Here is a 21,210-nt window from a genome sequence, read left to right as displayed (position 1 = left end):
CCCCTCGCAAAAAAAATAGATTTTCCTGAGAATCCTAGATAAAAAATAAATAGTTTTCCTGCAACCCCCCTCCCCAAAAAAATAGATTTTCCTGAGAATCCTAGATAAAAAATAAATAGTTTTCTGCAACCCCCCTCCCCCAAAAAAATAGATTTTCCTGAGAATCCTAGATAAAAAATGAATAGTTTTCCTACAACCCCCCCTCGCAAAAAAAATTTTTTTTTTCTTTTAAAGAAGCGCTGAGTGACTTGTTCACTTTGAATATCTTAGAATAAACCTCAAATAGATGGTGCATCCATATGTGATGACATATATCCAAACATACTTACACTTACACCACACACACACACACATATATATATATATATAATATATATAAATCAATTATTAAATGTGTCACAAGACAGCGCCATATATTATTCATGAGAAATAACTCGCTTTCATTCTGTATATATACAATACATATTATATATAATGTATGCATACACCACATTGTAGAGTATATATATATATATATATATACATATATATATATATATATATATATGTATGTATATATATATATATATATATATTTATTTACATATATATGTATATATGTATGTATATTATATATATATAATATATATATATAAGTCTGTGTGCGCATATATTCCAGGTCATTTCCTCTCACAATTCTAAATATTCTAGAAAAATAAAATATACGAAAAAATTTACCCCTTGATCATTAATTTGATAGGAACTCCACATTGCCATTTTTCAAAGTATACCTTACATCCGTATTCTACGCCTTTTATTCCCTCTATATTACACGCAGTCTTTTATTAAGTTTTTCATCCAACAATACAAGAAATGCCAGTACAATGAACATCTGCAAAGCATACTATCACAAAATAACAGGTTACACATACCATGTAAATGTTGCAGGACCGTGACATTTAATCTGATCATGCAATTCATTCTTATTTTGAATTTGTTTGGACTAAATATTTTTTTTTTCATTTCTTTTCTCTACAGGTATCGCTTTACAATAATCGCTCTAAAGTCACATCGCTTAAGTAGGCAATCTCTTAAAAAAAAAAGCGCTTCAATAACATCGCTCAAAAAAGGCGCTTGAAAGAATGACCACGTTATGAACCATGTTTCGTGAAACACTTATTGCGTAAATGAAACGGAAATTATCTGAATATCTTTGATGTATTAACTTTGATTTTCTTTTTCTTCCTAGATTTTCATGTTAAGCATCGTCGTGTAAGATAGGACATTCATCTTCGGAATAAATTCTATCTGAGATCATCTAACTGGAAAAAAGTTGAAAAATAAAATGTTTAGTTTAGTTTCTGCAAAAGTTGCCAGCGACTCCCTCGTTCCTCTGGAGTGTTTGCTAACCGGAATCGCTTTCCTGCACGAGAACCTCCGAGTGTAATTCAATTCCGTGAACGAGGAATCAGATTCCCCTGAAATGTACGCAAGTGTCAGATTCCACTGAAATGTACGCAAGTGTCAGATTCCCCTGAAATGTACGCAAGTGTCAGATTCCACTGAAATGTACGCAAGTGTCAGATTCCCCTGAAATGTACGCAAGTGTCAGATTCCACTGAAATGTACGCAAGTGTCAGATTCCACTGAAATGTACGAAAGTGTCAGATTCTACTGAAATGTACGCAAGTGCAGACGAGTGATAAGGCAGATGACAGGAACAGTGATATTGCCCTAACAAGCAGGACAATGCCCTAGAGACTGTCCATATATACATATGATCAGCGTCCAAGCCATACCTCTCCACACAAGCTAGGACCAGAGAGGGGGCAGGATGCTATAAGCCCAGGGTCTCCAACGGGGAAAAATAGCCAAGTGAAGAAAGGAAACAAGGAAAATGAATATTTTAAGAACAGTAACAGCATTAAAATAAACACATCCTATATAAAGTATAAAAAAAACATCAACAAAACAAGAGGAAGAGAAATTAAGATAGAACAGTGTAATCGAGTGTACCCTCAAGCAAGAGAAAAAGAAGAAGAAACTATTTCAAACAGCAAGGAAAGCATTAATAAAGGGATTTTCGTATAATTATTTTTGTTAGTTTGCGGAAATAGAAGCAACGTTTAGAAAAATGATAATCAACTTTGTAATAGATGTTATAAACAAGAGCTTAGTCCTATCTAAAAGGTCTTAGAAAGGTTATTCTAGGATGTAAAAGTTTAATGAACGCAAGCAGGACCTGGATTTTGGAAGTACATGCGAACTATAATTTAGGATTAACCGGTGGCAATTACTAAAACACAGGATAACACAGATTTCATGCATATTAAAAACAGTGTTTTATATAGAACAAAACGTCGTTCGTTGCTCTTTTGTTATAGGTATTTTTGGTAATTCCTTATTTTGTGATAACGAGAGTTCAACACACGTGTATATTCATGTAAGCATACAGTATATGCATCTATATTTTTATGTGAAATATATATATATATATATATACATATACATAAATGATCCTTTATAAATATATGTAATATACATATAAATAAATAGATACGTACATATACATATATACAATGCGTGTATGTGTATATATATAATATATATTATATAATATTTATATATATATGTGTGTGTGTGTGTAAGTGATTATTTTTATCTTTATACATATAAAGCCAGCCTTCCTAAGAATAACATCTTAATTTTGATGTTCTACCTGTATGAATATATATATATATATTATATGTGTGTGTATATATAATATATATATATATATGTATGTATGTATGTATATATATATATATATATATACATGCATACATGCATACATAAATACATACATAAATAAACAGTGCATTAGTTGGTGTCTGGGTGTATGTGAACAAATGAAGGCATACAATGTATGCTACGTGTAAGCATTTACACAAAATATACGTATTTTCTACTAAACAGAGAGCAGTGTACTTGCCCTAGCGAATACATGAAAATGAGGACTGACTTTTTACGCTTTAAAATCTCTGAGAGAGAGAGAGAGAGAGAGAGAGAGAGAGAGAGAGAGAGAGTACTGTAATCTCATCCAAATACTTCTTACCGAATGCTTAATCCGTTGTCTCTTGGGTAAGGATTACATACATGCTTTTACTCCCTGACTAATGTTTTTACAAACATGCTTTTAGTCCATGACTAATGTTTTTACAAACATGCTTTTAGTCCCGGACTAATGTTTTTACAAACATGCTTTTAGTCCCGGACTAATGTTTTTACAAACATGCTTCTAGTCTCGGACTAATTTTTTACAAACATGCTTCTAGTCTCGGACTAATGTTTTTACAAACATGCTTTTAGTCCCTGACTAATGTTTTTACAAACATGCTTTTAGTCCCTGACTAATGTTTTTATTAACATGCTTATACTCCCTGACTAATGTTTTAACAAACATGCTTTTAGTCCTTGTCTAATGTTTTCATTCTATTTCTGTCTGACGTAGAATTTGCATGTTTGCATAAATCTCCCCTTGCTTAATGTGGTGTTTCATCTCCGTGTTTGTATTGGCACTGTATATGAACGTGTTTATTGTGTACATGTTAGCTACTGTATATATCTTTTATAAATCTTCATTCTTTAAATTGTTATCAATCTTAATGCCTTACTATCAATCTCCGTATAATTCACTGTTACTTGTTAAATTCATCAAAATATTTTATTTCTATGATTGAATGAACATTTTACAATAGATATTTTTCCTGAATATCAACTTTAGTTTAACCTTAAACAACTTAATTCTCAACCAAAAAATATTTTTTTCCCGATCATTTTATGAGTGAATATCCAATGTTCAACTTGATTTTAACCTTAAACAACTTCATATTAAACCCAATCAAATATTTTTTTCGAAAATTTCAAGGGTGAATATCCGATGATCAACTTTTATATCCAATGCTAAACTTAAGTTCAACCTTAAAAATATTAATTCTCAACCCATCAAATAATTCTTCCCGAAAATTTTAAGGGTTAGTATCCAATGATGAACTTGAGTTTAACCTTAACAACTTAATTCTCAACCCATAAAATATTTCTTCCGAAAAATGTTAAGGGTATTATCCAATGTTCAACTTGAGTTTAACCTTAAACAACTTAATTTTCAACCAACATTAAAAAATATATACAAAATACTTTACACACCAACTATCTCAAAATGTTTACCAACCAAGTCACGTGCCAGCGTATGGAAACGAGCATAGCACTCACACACACATACACACACACACACACACAAACGAAAACATTCTCACGCACTGTCAGACATTTCACTGAGTAACTCCAACTTACACATATACTGTGACTCCAGTGATGGCAACACCAAACGGCTCTTACCCCTGTGTCAGCACAGTCACTCACATATTTTTTCCTTGGGCGAATATGATTTAAGAGATTCCTGAATATGTTATACATTCTTAAATTAGGGTTTCTCTTATCTATGAATAAATGGCTAGAATTCTTTGTAGGGACATAAGATTTAAATTGAGGAAATGGGGTCGTTGAATAAGTCAAAAATGGTTAGTATGGAATACTTATTAGACTGGTATGCAAGGAACAATTAGATCTCTCTCTCTCTCTCTCTCTCTCTCTCTCTCTCTACGCACACATATACACATACTAATATATATATATATATATATATATACATACATATATATATATACATAAATAATATATATATATATATATATATATTATAAAGTAGATAGATAAATAGATAAGATGTTTTAATTTCTACTAAAGGAAAATGCTCCTGAATTCTTCAACTATAGTATATTGATTAATGCTAATTTCAGATGTTTTTAGTGACAAACAATCCTATGTGAGAAAAAACTGAGAAGCTAAGAATTCATCGTGACTACATATATATATATAATATATATACAATATATTATATATGTGAATATAATTATATACAGTATATGTCCATATTTATATAATAAATACATACATATATATATATATATATATATATATAATGTAACATTACTTTAATGAAAGATTTTGTGAGAAACTATGCAAACTGATAGAATTTCAATTCCCTGCAAAGAAGACTCAGAACATAACAGGAAACCAACTAACTCCATATTCTAATGGCATCAAATAGTTTCCCCTCATTAGGCAAATATCGTTAAGGATATTCATATTATAAAGCAAGATGACATGAAAGTTGTCCGTGAATATCAATTCGTCATAATTCTGGCAATTGTGAACCTGAATTATCTGTGAGCTCAGCATTCAGTAGTATTGTATTGATGGAAAGTCTTATTGTGTTGGATGCTATACACATATTATGAAAATTATTATAATTTTTGCAATTAACAATAGCAACTGTTTCCAGAAACTCTAATTATTATTATTATTATTATTATTATTATTATTATTATTATTATTATTATTATTATTATTATCATTATCATTTGCTAAGCTACAACCCTAGATGGAAAAGCAGGATGCTATAAGCCCAGGGGCCCCCAACAGGGAAAATAGCCCAGTGGTGAAAGGAAACAAGGATAAATAAAATAGTTTAAGAACAGTGACATTAAAATAAATATTTCTTAAATAATCTATAAAAAAAACTTTAACAGAACAAGAGGAAGAGAAAATAGATAGAATAGTGGGGCCGAGTATACCCTCAAGCAAGAGAACTCTAACCCAAGACAGTGGAGGACCATGGTACAGAGGCTATGGCACTACCCAAGACTAGAAAACAATGGGTTGATTTTGGAGTGTCCTTCTCCTAGAAGAGCTGCTTACCATAGCTAAAGAGTCTCTTCTAGTCCTATTGTATTAGATGATATACACATACTGTGAAAATTATCAATATTTTTGTAATTAACAATAGCAACTGGTTCCAGAAACTGCAATTTTGTTAATAGAAACAAAAGGGAGACTTGGAAATCAATAAAAGCGATTCGATTTAATAACAAAAGATCTGCATTGCGATACTTAGTAATGACCGTAGGCTGTCTGAATTCTAATTAAAAGTAAAAGGTGATTTACAGCACAATTTTCTAGCTATCATCAATTTCGGATGATAATGCTGAGTCTGCTTCTCTCTCTCTCTCTCTCTCTCTCTCTCTCTCTCTCTCTCTCTCGTATAAAACCAGAATTTTAATTGCAATACCTCTAAAAAGAGGGTACGAAAGGATATGGATATATATATATATATATATATATACATATATATATATATATATATACATATATATATATATATATATATATATGTTTTCAAGACTTTGCAGGTCATCTTTTGAATGATCAGTCAATGTGAACACGTGACTAGCAGCATTTCATTAATGTTACTCAGGTCTTGTGACTATATATATATATATATATATATATATAATAAATTTTGCCCATTTAAACGTGTTTTTCATATTTCAAATAAGCCATACATATTAACACATTAAAGTCTGGATTCTCTTAACAACCTCGGGATCAGAACCCCAGACGAAATCACTCAAAGACTATAGTATCTGTCCGGCCGGGTTTCGAACCCTGGTCCAGGATACTTGTGTGACATTGACCATACCACTCAGCCACGTGGCTGAGTGGTATTGTTAAGAAAATCCAGACTTTAATGTGTTATTATATATGGCTAATTTGATATATATATATATATATATATATATGAGAGAGAGAGAGAGAGAGAGAGAGAGAGAGAGAGAGAGACCGCCAAACTGCACATAGATGGCACCAAGCATCTGCTGAGGTCAAGGAAAAAGGAGTGTGGGGGTAGGAACCCTATCCTTAAATCTTTGCTGATACACCAGTAAGCTACACTCTCCTAGCGGTTCCCCAATACCGTTAGGTGGCTAGGATTTAAAAAAGAAAAAAAAACATACACCGTTACGTGCTTAATCACACACACATACATATATATACATATATATATATATATATATATATATATATATATATATTCATATATATACATATATATATATATATATATATACACGCACACACACTACAAAAGCGGTCGAAAGCAGGTGAATGTTTCCAGAAGCGTAAATACCATTCATTATATATATATATATATATATACATATATATATATATATACATATATATATATATATATATATATAATATATATATATATATATATATGATGTACCTTAATATAATAAGGCAAAACTACTACGAGATATAAAGGTTTCATACACTAGCATCAAAACATTTGTCAAGGAAAGACTAATTATGTAATTCTGTATGGATAATTATGGTCTACTGTAGATATGGGAAACAGAAATCTGCGTCAGAATGAATTTCAAATAACGTATAGGCCTTAGGATCACGCGCAAAATAACTGGAATTCATGAATCCCCATCAACATACCTCCACCCAAGCCCAGACCAGGGAGGACCAGGCAATAGCTGCTAATGACTCAGCAAGTAGACAAGATTAAGAGGAACCCTTCGGTATGGTTATTATCATTATTGCATGCCAAGGTATAACCCAAGTTGGAAAAGCAAGATGCTATAAGCCCAGAGGCTCCAACAGGGAAAAGTAGTCCAGCGAATAAAGGTAATAAGGAAAAAAAATAATCTACAAGAGAAGTAATAAATAATCAAAATAAAATATCTTAAGAACAGTAATGACACTAAATTAGTTCTTTTATACATAAACTAAAGAAAAATAAGAGGAAGAGAAATAAGATAGAACATCGTGATCGAGTGTATCATCAAGCAAGAGAATTTCTAATCCAAGACAGTGGAAGGCCATGTTCCCAAAACGTAAATTATGAACAACTACCAAAAGTAGAAAGTGTTGCCCTTCCAGGTCATATCCTCTACAGTGGATATTAATACGTTTACTTTATATTCCCTCTAATTCAATAATTATGATTTAATAATAACAAATATTTTACTACGAATTTTGAGACAAACTATAATATACAAAAAGGATAATCTAAGAAAAAAAAAAAAAACAGCTGTCGTTAAGCGAAGATACTGCACATCGGCTTCATTCCTTAGATTTCTTGGCCCTTGTGGATAGTGAAAGGAACATACTGAAATCTAGAGGGGTACTCAGTAGAGCGCAGACCTCCCCCAAGGTCGCTTATTTCTCGACCTTGACCTTGACCTTTAATATAAGAATTTCTAAATTGAACAATTTACACGTCTGGACATAACAATTAATTCCGGAAAGTTTCACTGCTCTGCGTAAAATTGTGATCTCCACCACGGCAGCTTATTTCTCGACCTTGATCTTGACCTTTGACCTACGACTTTCAAAATAAAATCACTTCATAACATATGATTAGTGCCAGAAAGTTTCACTACTCTATGAACAAAATTGTGGCTAGGGAGTTGCTCACACAAACAATCGGACAAACAGGGACGAAAACATAACCTCCTTCCAACTACGTTGGCGGAAATAATGCCAGTGAGGAAGATGACTTGAAAGATAATGCAAAGTTAAGGACATAAACTTGGGTCTGTCTTCCTGTACCGGAACATGTGGCATCTACAATGCTTGAGAAATTGTATGTAGAAAACATCCAAAGTTTCAGTTACTTTGATCTGTCTATCCAGAAAGGCAATTCCACCAGGCATTGCACCACCCACCAAAATCAGATTTTGCACCACACACCAGAATCAGGCATTGCACCACCCACCAGAATCAGGCATTGCACCACCCACCAAAATCAGGCATTGTAACCAACCAAAATCCGGCATTGCACCACCCACCAGAATCAGGCATTGCACCACCCACCAGAATCAGGCATTGCACCACCCACCAAAATCAGATTTCACCACCCACCAAAATCAGGCATTGCACCACCCACCAAAATCAGGCATTGCACCACTTACCAAAATCCGGGATTGCACCACCCACCAAAATAAGGCATTGTACCACCCACCAAAATCCGGCATTGCACCACCCACCAAAATCAGGCATTGCACCACCCACCAAATCAGGCATTGTACCACCCACCAAAATCCAGCATTGCACCACCCACCAAAATCAGGCATTGCACCACCTACCCAAAATCCGGGATTGCACCACCCACCAAAATAAGGCATTGTACCACCCACCAAAATCCGGCATTGCACCACCCACCAAAATCAGGCATTGCACCACCCACCAAAATCAGGCATTGTACCACCCACCAAAATCCAGCATTGCACCACCCACCAAAATCAGGCATTGTACTACCACCCACCAAAATCCGGCATTGCACCACCCACCAAAATCAGGCATTGCACCACCCACCAGAATCAGGCATTGCACCACCCACCAGAATCAGGCATTGCACCACCCACCAGAATCAGGCATTGCACCACCCACCAGAATCAGGCATTGTACCACCCACCAAAATCCGGCATTGCACCACCCACCAGAATCAGGTATTGCACCACCCACCAAAATCAGATATTGTACCACCCACCAGAATCAGGCATTGCACCACCCACCAAAATCCTATATTGCACCACCCACCAGAATCAGGTATTGCACCACCCACCAAAATCAGATATTGTACCACCCACCAGAATCAGGCATTGCACCACCCACCAAAATCCTATATTGCACCACCCACCAGAATCAGGCATTGCCCCACCCACCAGAATCTGGTATTGCACCACCCACCAGAATATGGCATTGCATTACCCACCAAAATCAGGCATTGCACCACCCACCAAAATCAGATTTTGCACCACCCACCAGAATCTAGTATTGCACCAAACCCAAGAATCAGGCATTGCCCCACCCACCAGAATCAGGCATTGCACCACCCATCAAAATCAGGCACTGCCCCACCTAACAATATCAGGCATTGCGACACCCTCCAAAATCAGGCATTGCACCACCAACCGAAATCTCGCTAGTCTTTCCTATAAAAGACCTTCCGTCCCAATAATTCCTCCATTCCAGCTAGCTATCACTCTCTTGGTCTCCCAATCTCAGATATCCCATTGAACAGTAACCTTTCCGGCATTTCTCTTTCCTTTGAGATGTGTCAAACTCATCAGATATTCGAACCTGAAAGATGTCTAGTGTTCTTCAGAGTAATTGACTTTATTCAAAGTTTCTACGAGAACTCTTCTGAGACTCATATTCTCCTGCAGAAGGAAGACGTGAGAGGAAACGCAGATTGATTCACATATCCTTTGGAATGTTACAGTTGTGTCATTCAGATGAACTAGGAATTTCCAAACACACCACTTATCATAAAGAAATATTTTTTTTGGGGGGGAGGTTCCTAATAAACATTTCTTTGATGCGTACAAACATTTGTGTGTGGAACATTGGTTGACTTCAGTAAGTATCCTTTTTCCACGAATGGAAACTGGAATTTTATCTATGCACTTCCCGAGTTCTTATATAATTTGAGAACCCCTTAAAGTGAGTTGCTCATAAACTTTTTAAATTTTCTTCATTTATAAACAAAAAAATTATCATTGCAATTGACTATGAAGATCTTTCAAAAATTTAATATTGGTTGTTTTGGCCTGATTGGTAACGTCTCTGCCTGGTGCTTGCTAGTCGTTGGTTCGAGTCCCGCTCAGACTCGTTAGTGCCTTTAGTGTCTGCAACCTTACCATCCTTGTGAGCTAAGGTTGGGGGTTTGGGGGAGCCTATAGGTCTATCTGTTGAGTCATCAGCAGCCACTGCCTGGCCCTCCTGGTCCTAGCTTGGTTGGAGAGGAGTCTTGGGCGCTGATCATATAATATATGGTCAGTCTCTAGGGCATTGTCCTGCTTGCTAGGGCAATGTCACTGTCCCTTGCCTCTGCCATTCATGAGCGATCTTTAAAACCTTTAAATACTTGAAACGGTGATTTTAAGACAATAAGGACAATTATACACATTTAAAACAAGCATGGCAATACATATTTTACGCTGATCTATTAAAATATTTATAAAGTGAGAACTATAAAAAAAACCCACTTTGTAAAACAATACTAAAGAACAAATTTTGTTTTCTAATTCCTTCATCGATAACGAGTTTGGCCAGAAATGACGGTGGGAAAAAAAGACACATGAATAACGATTCATTCTTATTAACTGGATAAAAGGGAAATATTTTAACTGGGCGTTCTCAGAAAGGGCAATTTTTAACATTATCTACAATTGGTCTAGGCTAATTCACGTAGTTGAAATAAAAATATTCAGCCGATTCTTCACTGATGGCCCATAAATTATTTCCAATATGATGACTTTTAACATCTGATTGCTCAACTACATACTCTGAAATTAATTCAGTCTCGTTATAGATTTTTAAATGAATCGTCAACCAAAGCTGGATGTTCCTTCTTTGTGTATATACAGTATATATATATATATATATATATATATTATACTCGTTATAGCTTCCTATCAGAAAAGTCAACCAAAGGTGTATTTTCCTTCTTAATAGATACAGTATATATATATATATATATATATGTGTGTGTGTGTGTGTGTGTGTGTGTGTGTGTATGTGTGTGTAATGTGTGTGTGATTACATTTGTCTACTCACGCGTGTCTAGTTTTTACGGTCCCGGAAGTGAAGTAAAAAAAAAACTTAAGACTGCATCCCTATATAATTGCTGAGAAACTGGCGCCTATCCTTATAAAGAGGAAACGGGTGTATCGTGAAAAATACTCATATCAATTAATTATACAGTTGAAGTATATATAAGTCGGCGGTTGAGGAATAAAATAGGAAATAAGGAAACAGTTATAATAGTGTGTAGTAACAATAAATGATGAAAAAAACACATATAATGAGAGAGAGAGAGAGAGAGAGAGAGAGAGAGAGTGTGACCTGCATCTGAATAGTACTTGCTAAACTACAGTCATAGTAGGAAAAGCCTGATGTTATAAGCCCCATAATGGCTTTAACGGGGAAAATAGCCCAGTGAGGAAAGGAAATAAGGAAAAAGCTATAATAGTGTGTAGTAACAATAAATGGTGAAAGAAGCAGATACAATGAGAGAGAGAGAGAGAGAGAGAGAGAGAGAGAGAGAGAGAGAGAGAGATGGTGACCTGCATTTAAATAGCCCTTAAATGCGTTGTGACGAGTCCACTGAGAGACATCTCTGAATAGTGAATACAGGCACAGAATCACTTAGATCTCAACCACCAAAGGAAAGTAAGAATGGCGTTCAATTCACTGGAAAGCCACTCTGAGACTTTTCATCTCGGTCTGTGGTCTAATTGTCATTCGTTACGTCTTTACTCCTTACTGAACCTTCTTGTATTCTGACGATCTTTCTATCTACAATTGTTGTTATCCTACCATCCAACGTTGTTTGGTCTCCTTTATGTACTTCCGTTTATGCCTTTCGTATTTCTCAGTTCTTCTACGTCTTTACTCCCTACTGAACCTCCTTGTATTCTGACGATCTTTCAGGTATCCTTCTTGTTATCCTACTATCCAACGTTGTTTGGTCTCCTTTAAGTACTTCCGTTTATGCCTTTCGTATTTCTCAGTTCTTCTACGTCTTTACTCCCTACTGAACCTCCTTACATTCTGACGATAATTCAGGTATCCTTCTTGGTATCCTACTATCCAACGTTGTTTGGTCTCCTTTAAGTACTTCCGTTTATGCCTTTCGTATTTCTCAGTTCTTCTTCTTTCATTTTTTCTTAAGGTCCAAACCACTACGAAATACTATTCCGCATTTTAATCTATTTTATACTATTTTCTTTCTTCGTTGTTCCTATGCGCTTTTCAGCCGGATAACACGGTATTATCATTGGTATAATTATTATCATTCGTATTATTATCCGTGAACTTGTTTTACTTACAGCAATTTTACGTCCCAGTAAAATTAAACTAAACTATTGCGCATTAAATCATATAAACTTGAAACTTAAAAGTTATTCGTAAAAAAAAAAAAAAAAAAAAAAAAAAAAAACCTCATTTTCAAATAATCTAATGAATTAAATAAGTCATATCTCTAAATCTAAAAGAATATCATAGAGTCGAGTATTTGACGGCTGAACCATCAAATTCTATTCAATCTCATCCCGGTGAGATATTTCTTATGAGAAATATTAGGTGGGGAAAAATCTTCAACGTTCCAAAAAGACTTTTGTTGAATCCTCAAAAGAATATTCTTTAGAATTTAAGATTTATATTCAAGATTAGTAAATTACCATTCCAAGAATTATCTTTCTTAAAATCGAAAGATTTACCTTATTTTTTAACATTAATTATCTTTGCTAAAATTAAAAGAATTACTTAATTTTTTGCGTTTATATATTGAATTGAATTATAACAAACTAGTGAAAACTTTACAAGAAGAAAGACGTAATCCTCAAAAGAATATTCTTTAGATTTTAAGATTTATATTCAAGATAGATTAATAAGTTACTATTCCATTCATTATTCGTTCGCGTTTATATACTAAGTGATTTAGAACAATCTAGTAGAAACTTCATGATTAGTTCATGTAATCTTGAAGAGACATGCAATTGTACTATATATATATATATATATATATATAGATAGATAGATAGATAGATATATAGATCTATATCTATATCTATATATATACATATATATATGTATGTATATATGTATATAAAATATATTTATATATATATATATATATATATATATACATAATATATTTATATATATATATACATATATATATATATATATATATATACAAATATATATATGTGTGTTTCAGGATTAATTAATCAGTCAAATAGAAAGGAAATATTTACATATAAAATAACCCATTACACTGAATGTTTCTCAGAATAAGATACAGAATAAGCGAGTTTTTCAGAATAATAAATACAGAATAAGTTATATATGTCAGGATTAATTAATCACATAAATTGAAAGGAAATATTCACAAATAAAATAATACATTATATCGAATGCTTTATGTTCGTCTGTGTAATTATGAAATAACCATTCAAAAATACTGTATTGTCCTTTGCAGATCAATTAAGCAAAACCTCGTTAGCTTTCCTTATATCAATAATAATTAATCAGAAATATTTATTTCCCTGGGATATCTAGCAACTATTTCCAGAATTTCTCGAGGGTTTTCTAATTAGTATTAGATCGTAATGATTAAAGATATTAATTTTTTCATTCACATATCTTCTGTTGAAAAAAGAATTATCAAATAACGGACATTTCTTCTACACGAAATTATATATATTCTATTTTTGTTTACCTCTCATTTTTGTCGTTCGCAAAAAAAAAGAAAAGAAAAAAAAAACTTTAGAAAAAAAAATCATTAAAAATATCAACGCAAATAAAAGTAATAAGTGACTATGTTAACATCATTACTGTAATAGAAATGAAATTATTCAGAGTACTTGTTCCAAAGAGTAATAAAAAACTTGCTTTTTGGCGGAGAGAGAGAGAGAGAGAGAGAGAGAGAGAGAGAGAGCGTATTTACACCCAAAATCACCCACTCGATCAACACTGAAAGAAACAATTATAACTAAATAATGGATAAATGTTATAAGGATATTCCAATGCTTGAGAAATAACAATAACACATCGGAATTTAGATAATCAAAAGACCTAAACTGTAAAAAAAAAAGTGAAAATCTTTAATCAATAAAATATCTTCCTTCAAAGATGCTTTCGCATTTGAGTCTCTCTCTCTCTCTCTCTCTCTCTCTCTCTCTCTCTCTCATCAAAAACTTGGGATAACGCCAATATTTGATTATATTTTTAGGTAATATTGCTCTACTGCATTTATTATTTAATTTCTCGATGTATCTGGGAAATTCCTACACCCTTCCTACATATTCAATCACTTTTGGGAGACCACATTGTGTGTATATGTATGTATATATATAAACATAAATGTACTGTATAGTACACACACACACACACACATATATATGTATATATATATATATATATATATATTGTATATACAGTATATACATGCATGTATATGTATATATATATATATATATACATATATATATATATATATATATATACATATATATATACGTATATTTACAGTATATATATACATATATACACATAAGGTTTTTCTACCATGGCTTCAGATTAATATACAACAGATGTGAGCTATTATATCAAACAACAGCACATACATAGCTCCCCGTTTAAAATGGTGCATTTGGCCGAGAAGTAAAGACATAATATGTTGACTGAAAACAAAATGTAGTGCCTATATACGTAAGAATAAAATCTATATCTCCAAGAAGAGTGTGATGGTTTAAGTACTGATTATCTTAACTAAAGCTATAAAGCGGATTTTACTAAAATCTCCAACAGGATTTTCAACCAAAAAGCGTTGTTAAGTCCTTACTTCTATCGTCAAGAGTTTTCCGGACCCTCAAATTCTAAAGTATCAATAAATGGAATAGTAAAATATAAGTTTTCCCCATACATAATATGGCAAAATATAGTTACTCTACATTATGAATATCACAACGCACGTGATCATAAATGCAGAAATAATAGAGATTAAAATGGGATTTATATTTGGTGTTTATCTATAAATCATAAAATATTTCTTGTGAATTCTTAAAAAAAAAAAAAAAAAAAATATATTTGCCAACCAACGATACGTGATATTCTTACCAATGAGCCTGTGCTAAATGTTAATGATTGTATTAAACATTCCAGTGAAGAGAAATGACAAGGAAAGATCTACTTCTTTCATCGATTACTGTTACTAACAAATATAAGTATTTAGCAGTTTAATAAGATTACGACTAATCATAAGATTTTTTTTACGTCTACAAATATTTAAATTCTTACTTATCTTGACTATACCAAATAAGGGTGGAATTGAAACTTATGTATGTAAGTATGTATGTATGTATGCATGTATGTATGTATGTATGTATGGAAAAATATGACTTAATTAACTAAGAAATCAAAACTTGTTGTAGTGAGATACATCAATGAAGATACATATCCCGAAAAAAATGGTAGTGCGTTCTGTGGATATTTTGTTTTTATGTCTAAAGAAATAACTACCATATAAGGTAGAAATTAAACGAATGTATGTATGTATGTATGTATGTATGTAGGATTGCAGGGCTAAATATATCTTAATTGTTTAAATGATCAAAGATATATTCTTGAAATATGAAAATGGTGGTGAGTTCAGGGAGATAGTGCAATTAAACCGATAGATCAATTAATATAGTTCTTGAGGAAATTATCACAGAGGAACGAGATTCCTATTTTCTTTAGCATAATAGCAAATTTTAATAAAAATAAATTTTTTACTTGCTCTTTGCATTGTTTGGAAGTGGAAAAATTATGTCGCCATTATGTTTCATTATACTTTAGTTACCTTAATGCCAAAACTTGCCGAAAACATTGCATTAGGAAAGTTTCATTTTAAAGCCTAAAGTAACATAATGCTAAATAGTGTTTTTCTAAAAATTTTCTCTGTAAATATTCATTCAGAACTGACATTTTCGAGGCATCCGCTTCTTTGCAACAACCAATCTCGAACAATAACTATGTTTATTGATTTATCATTCATTTATTGATTGTATGACAAATAATTTCACTGCCTTACATTACTACTAAATCATTTGAAAACGATGTAGAGATTGCAATGGAATTAACTATTCATTAGCAAAATCACCCCAGTGATATGTTAATTCCAGAATACTACGCTATGGTACAATGATCAATATCTATGTATGAAGCGTTGCTCTGTAATTGAGCAGATGAATTATTCATTCGAATACACGTAGAAATATCTATGTAGGATTCGGGAACCTTCTTACATATTAATAGAATCTAAATGCTTAATTATTCAACTCGTACGAAGACATAGAGTCTCGATATTCGTCTAGAAGAGATATATCATATTCTATTTTATTATATAAAATAAGGTTTTTCTGAATTCCATGAATGGGTGTAGTACATAATTCAAGTGTATGTTCTTCATGTGTTTTGGTTGCCAGTAATATTCCATCGTTTGTTTGCTTGATTTTGATTGGCCAAAGAGCCTGCTTGCAAGGCCAATCAAAATACAGCAACTCTGGCCACTGGATTTTAATTGGCCAAAGAGCCTGGTTGGAAGGCCAATCAAAATACAGCAACTCTGCCAATCAAAATACAGCAACTCTGACAACTGGATTTTGATTGGCCAAAGATCCTGCTTGCAAGGCCAATCAAAATGCAGCAACTCTGACAAGCCTTTACATTCAGATCTCCCTGGACAATTCTATCCTGTTCGTAATACTAGGCATGGTGTTAATTCTATCCTGTTCGTAATACTAGGCATGGTGTTAATTCTATCCTGTTCGTAATACTAGGCATGGTGTTAATTCTATCCTGTTCGTAATACTAGGCATGGTGTTAATTCTAATAGCCAGGCCTTCTCCATCATGAGGCTCAATACTACACAGTATTATAGAAGCTTTATTCCAGCTGTTACCAAGTTGCGGAATGATCTTCCTAATCGGGTAGTTGAATCAGTAGAACTTCAAAAGTTCAAAGTTGCAGCAAATGTTTTTATGTTGACCAGGCTGACATGAGTCTTTTTATAGTTTATATATGACATATGTGTTTTGACGTTGTTAATAGTTTATATATGACATATCTGGTTTGACGTTGTTACCGATTTTAGAGTGATTTATTGTTGATTTGTTCTCATCATTTATTTATTTCCTTATTTCCTTTCCTCACTGGGGTATTTTTCCCTATTGAAGCCCTTGGGCTTATAGCATCTTGCTTTTCCCACTAGGGTTGCAACTTGATTAGAAGTAATAATAATAATAATAATAATAATAATAATAATAATAATAATAATAATAATAATAATAATAATAATAATAACCGAAGAAGTGTTTCTGGGAAGGAGGAAAATATTAGAAAAACAAACCGAGAACCTTCCAAGCACGAGAACAGTATGGAAGGAGGTTGAATGACGACCCGAATATTAGGTGGCCAGCTAAGGTTTAAAGGTCGATCATGAATGCTAGGGGCAAGGGACAGTGACATTGCCCTATCGAGCTGGACTATGCCCTAGAGACTGACTATATATACATATGATCAGCGTCCAAGCCTCCTCTCCACACATGCTAGGACAAGGAGGACCAGGCAAAGGCTACTGATGAATCAACAGATAGACCTGTAGGCTCCAACAAACCCACATCTTTAGCTCACAAAGATGGTGAGATTGTAGCGACCAAAGAAACTAACGAGTTTCAGAGGGACTCGAACCACAGTCTGGCGTTCACTAGTCACGGACGTTAACACATCGGCCAGCACAACCATGATAATCAATGACCAATAAAAGACTACTGTCATCCGCATTAGCCAGAATTCTGGTATAAATTAAACTAAAAATATGGAAAAATTTTCCTTTCAAAAGAAAAAAACTTTTTTCTATTTCTGTTTCTTTCCAGATAAAGGAATATACAATTCGACATTATACGACAAATTGCGTCACTTTCACGATTTACTAATAATTAAAATCAGACTGATATCGCTATTTCTCTGATTTCTCAGCTAATATAAGGGTTCACGATGACCTAATTACTTACTGGGGAAGAAAGTCTCTTAATTTAATTTAATACATTACAGTCATTCTAATGCATCCCTTACAATATAGTTCATTACAGAGAAGTCTTGGTATTTCGAAGATAATTCAATAATTTTGCCTAACCTATTCTTAAATAATACGCCAATGCGGTAAGGCCCTTGACTGGTGAACGCCAGACAGGGGTTTGAGTCCCGCTCAAACTCGTTAGTTTCCTTGGTCGCTGCAACATCACCATCCTTGTGAGCTATGGATGGAGGGTTTGGGGGAGCCTATAGATCTATCTGTTTAGTCATTAGCAGTCATTGCCTGGCCCTCCTTGGTCCTAGCTTGGGTAGAGAGGGGGGTTGGGCGCTGATCATATGTATATAAGGTCAGTCTCTAGGGCATTGTCCTGTTTGATAAGGCAGTGTTACTGTCTCTTGCCTCTGTAAATTCATGAGTGGCCTTGAAACCTTAAATGTTCAAAATTGACTGATTGTCTCGTAAAATACCGATACCCCCGTTATAAAAAAATACAGAAATGGATACTATGATTAAAAAGGAATAAAACTAATCTTAGAATATTATTATTATTATTATTATTATTATTATTATTATTATTATTATTATTATTATTACTTGCTAAGCTACAACCCTAATTGAAAAAGCAGGACGTTATAAGCCCATGGGCTCCAACATGGAAAATAACCCAGTGAGGAAACGAAACAAAAAAAAATAAAATATTTTAAGAAGAGTAACAAGATTAAAATAAATATCTCCTATATAAAATAGAACAACTTTAACAAAATAAGAGGAAGAGAAATAAGATAGAACAGTGTGCCTGAGTGTTCCCTCAAGCTAGAGAACTCTAACCCGAGTCAGTGGAAGACCATGGTACAGAGGCTATGGGACTACCCAAGACTAGAGAACAATGGTTTGATTTTGCAGTGTACTTCTCCTATAAGAGCTGCTTACCATAGTTAAAGAGTCTCTTCTACCCTTACAAAGAGAAAATTGGCCAGTGAACAGGTACAGCGCAGTAAGAAGAATTTTATGGTAATCTCAGTATTGTCAGCTGCATGAGGACAGAAGAGAATGTGTAAAGAATAAGCCAGACTATTCGGTGCGTGTGTGTAGGCAAATGGGAAACTGAACCGTAACCAGAGAGAAGGCTCCAACGTACTAGTGTCTGGCCAGTCAAAGGACCCCATACCTCTCTTGCAGTAGTATCTCAACGGATGGCTGGTGCCCTAGCCAACCTACTATTCCTTTTTTATCAGATGTAACACGACCATATGTACTTTGGACTCTGAAGAGGTATCTAGTCAGATCGTGTCACCATAATTGGCTTAATCGGCTTTCCTTTCCTTGTACTGTTCAGGCCACGTGAAAGATGTCCCCTGGTGAGGGAGATATTCTCAAAGAAAAATCATTTACTACGAATGTCCGTTGTAGGGGATTCACGTAATTCTGTCAACAAGGTCTACATATGATATGGTGTGATATATATATATATATATATATATATACACATATACTGTATATATATATATATATATGTGTGTGTGTGTGTGTGTGACCAAATGCATACATATATATTTATATCTATATAAACATAACAAATATAATACAGCAAATTTCATGTAATTTCCCTTTAGTGAACTGAAATGTAGAAAAATCAAAATAAAAGAGGTGCAAACAAAAAACTGACCTATCGAAAAAAATGTACATATAAATATAAATCATAAATTAGAAGTTTCATATTTTAATTTCAAATAAAAAACTACATTTTTTTTATATACTGGAAATGCTTAATTGTCCGTGGCCTTGCCTCTCCTTAGGGGCAGTAGCAACGTTGCCAATCCTAGGAATTATCCTCATATTTTGTTAGGTGGAATAACCCTATGGATAATAATATTGGTAACACTGGGAGTAGAGCAATCTTTGATACGTATCATTATTTATCATTCCCCCAGGTGGTTACCTATTTATCATTATCAAACTCTTTGCTCTAATTTTATTCATTTCCCTTTTCTGACCCTATTCATAAATCAAGATGGACATTATTCTTATCATTATCAAACGCTGTTCTTTCATTTCCATTTACTTTCCTTTACTACTACTTCAGGATTTTCAATTAAAAGGTCATGAAATTAGTTTTTCTTCGATGAAAACATACGTTCGTAACGTAAATGAGTAGCATTTTCCCTATATAATAAATATCAAGTGCCTGGCTACGTGTATACATATATATATATATATATATATATATGTATATATATACATATATATACACACATGTATATATATTATATATACATACACAATCACACACGTATATATATATATATATATATCACACCCTGGTGACAGGGGGTTCCCCAAAAAGGAAGGGTGAATGGTGGAAATGGTTAAATCTGAGTGTGTTTGTGCGTGTGCATAATGTGTGCATACCTATCTAGATATTCATCCATCATTTTCGACGGGTCTCGTACACTAGTACATTACATAAAAATGTATGATAACTCCCCATTAGGTGAGTTCAGTGGCGAACACACACCACAGAAGAAGAACTGCTCAAGTATAGATAGAAAAGCTTCCTCTTACGAGAATTGACAATGACTAGCGTTCGGGTTAAAGAAAATATTCTCCAGAGAAACCCATTCAAGGTGCCTTTGGGATCCCGATACACCAATGAATAAAGTATTCATCGCTTCTGTATTTAGGTCACA

At 33.6% G+C, this 21,210-nt stretch overlaps 1 protein-coding gene across 1 annotated transcript in view; it reads left to right on the top strand.

Annotated features, from left to right (window-relative positions):
* The window catches only part of LOC137654174 (uncharacterized), a 143,714-nt gene that overhangs the window by 66,543 nt on the left and 55,961 nt on the right, over positions 1-21,210 (top strand). The window contains exon 2 of the mRNA XM_068387811.1: positions 8,568-9,708. Coding sequence (XP_068243912.1) covers positions 8,568-9,708 — 1,141 coding nt within the window. The remainder of the gene's footprint in view (positions 1-8,567; positions 9,709-21,210) is intronic.

The sequence above is a fragment of the Palaemon carinicauda genome, chromosome 15, assembly GCF_036898095.1.
Source record: "Palaemon carinicauda isolate YSFRI2023 chromosome 15, ASM3689809v2, whole genome shotgun sequence".
In the NCBI taxonomy this organism is placed as follows: domain Eukaryota; kingdom Metazoa; phylum Arthropoda; class Malacostraca; order Decapoda; family Palaemonidae; genus Palaemon; species Palaemon carinicauda.
This window is presented reverse-complemented; position numbering and strand designations above follow the sequence as displayed.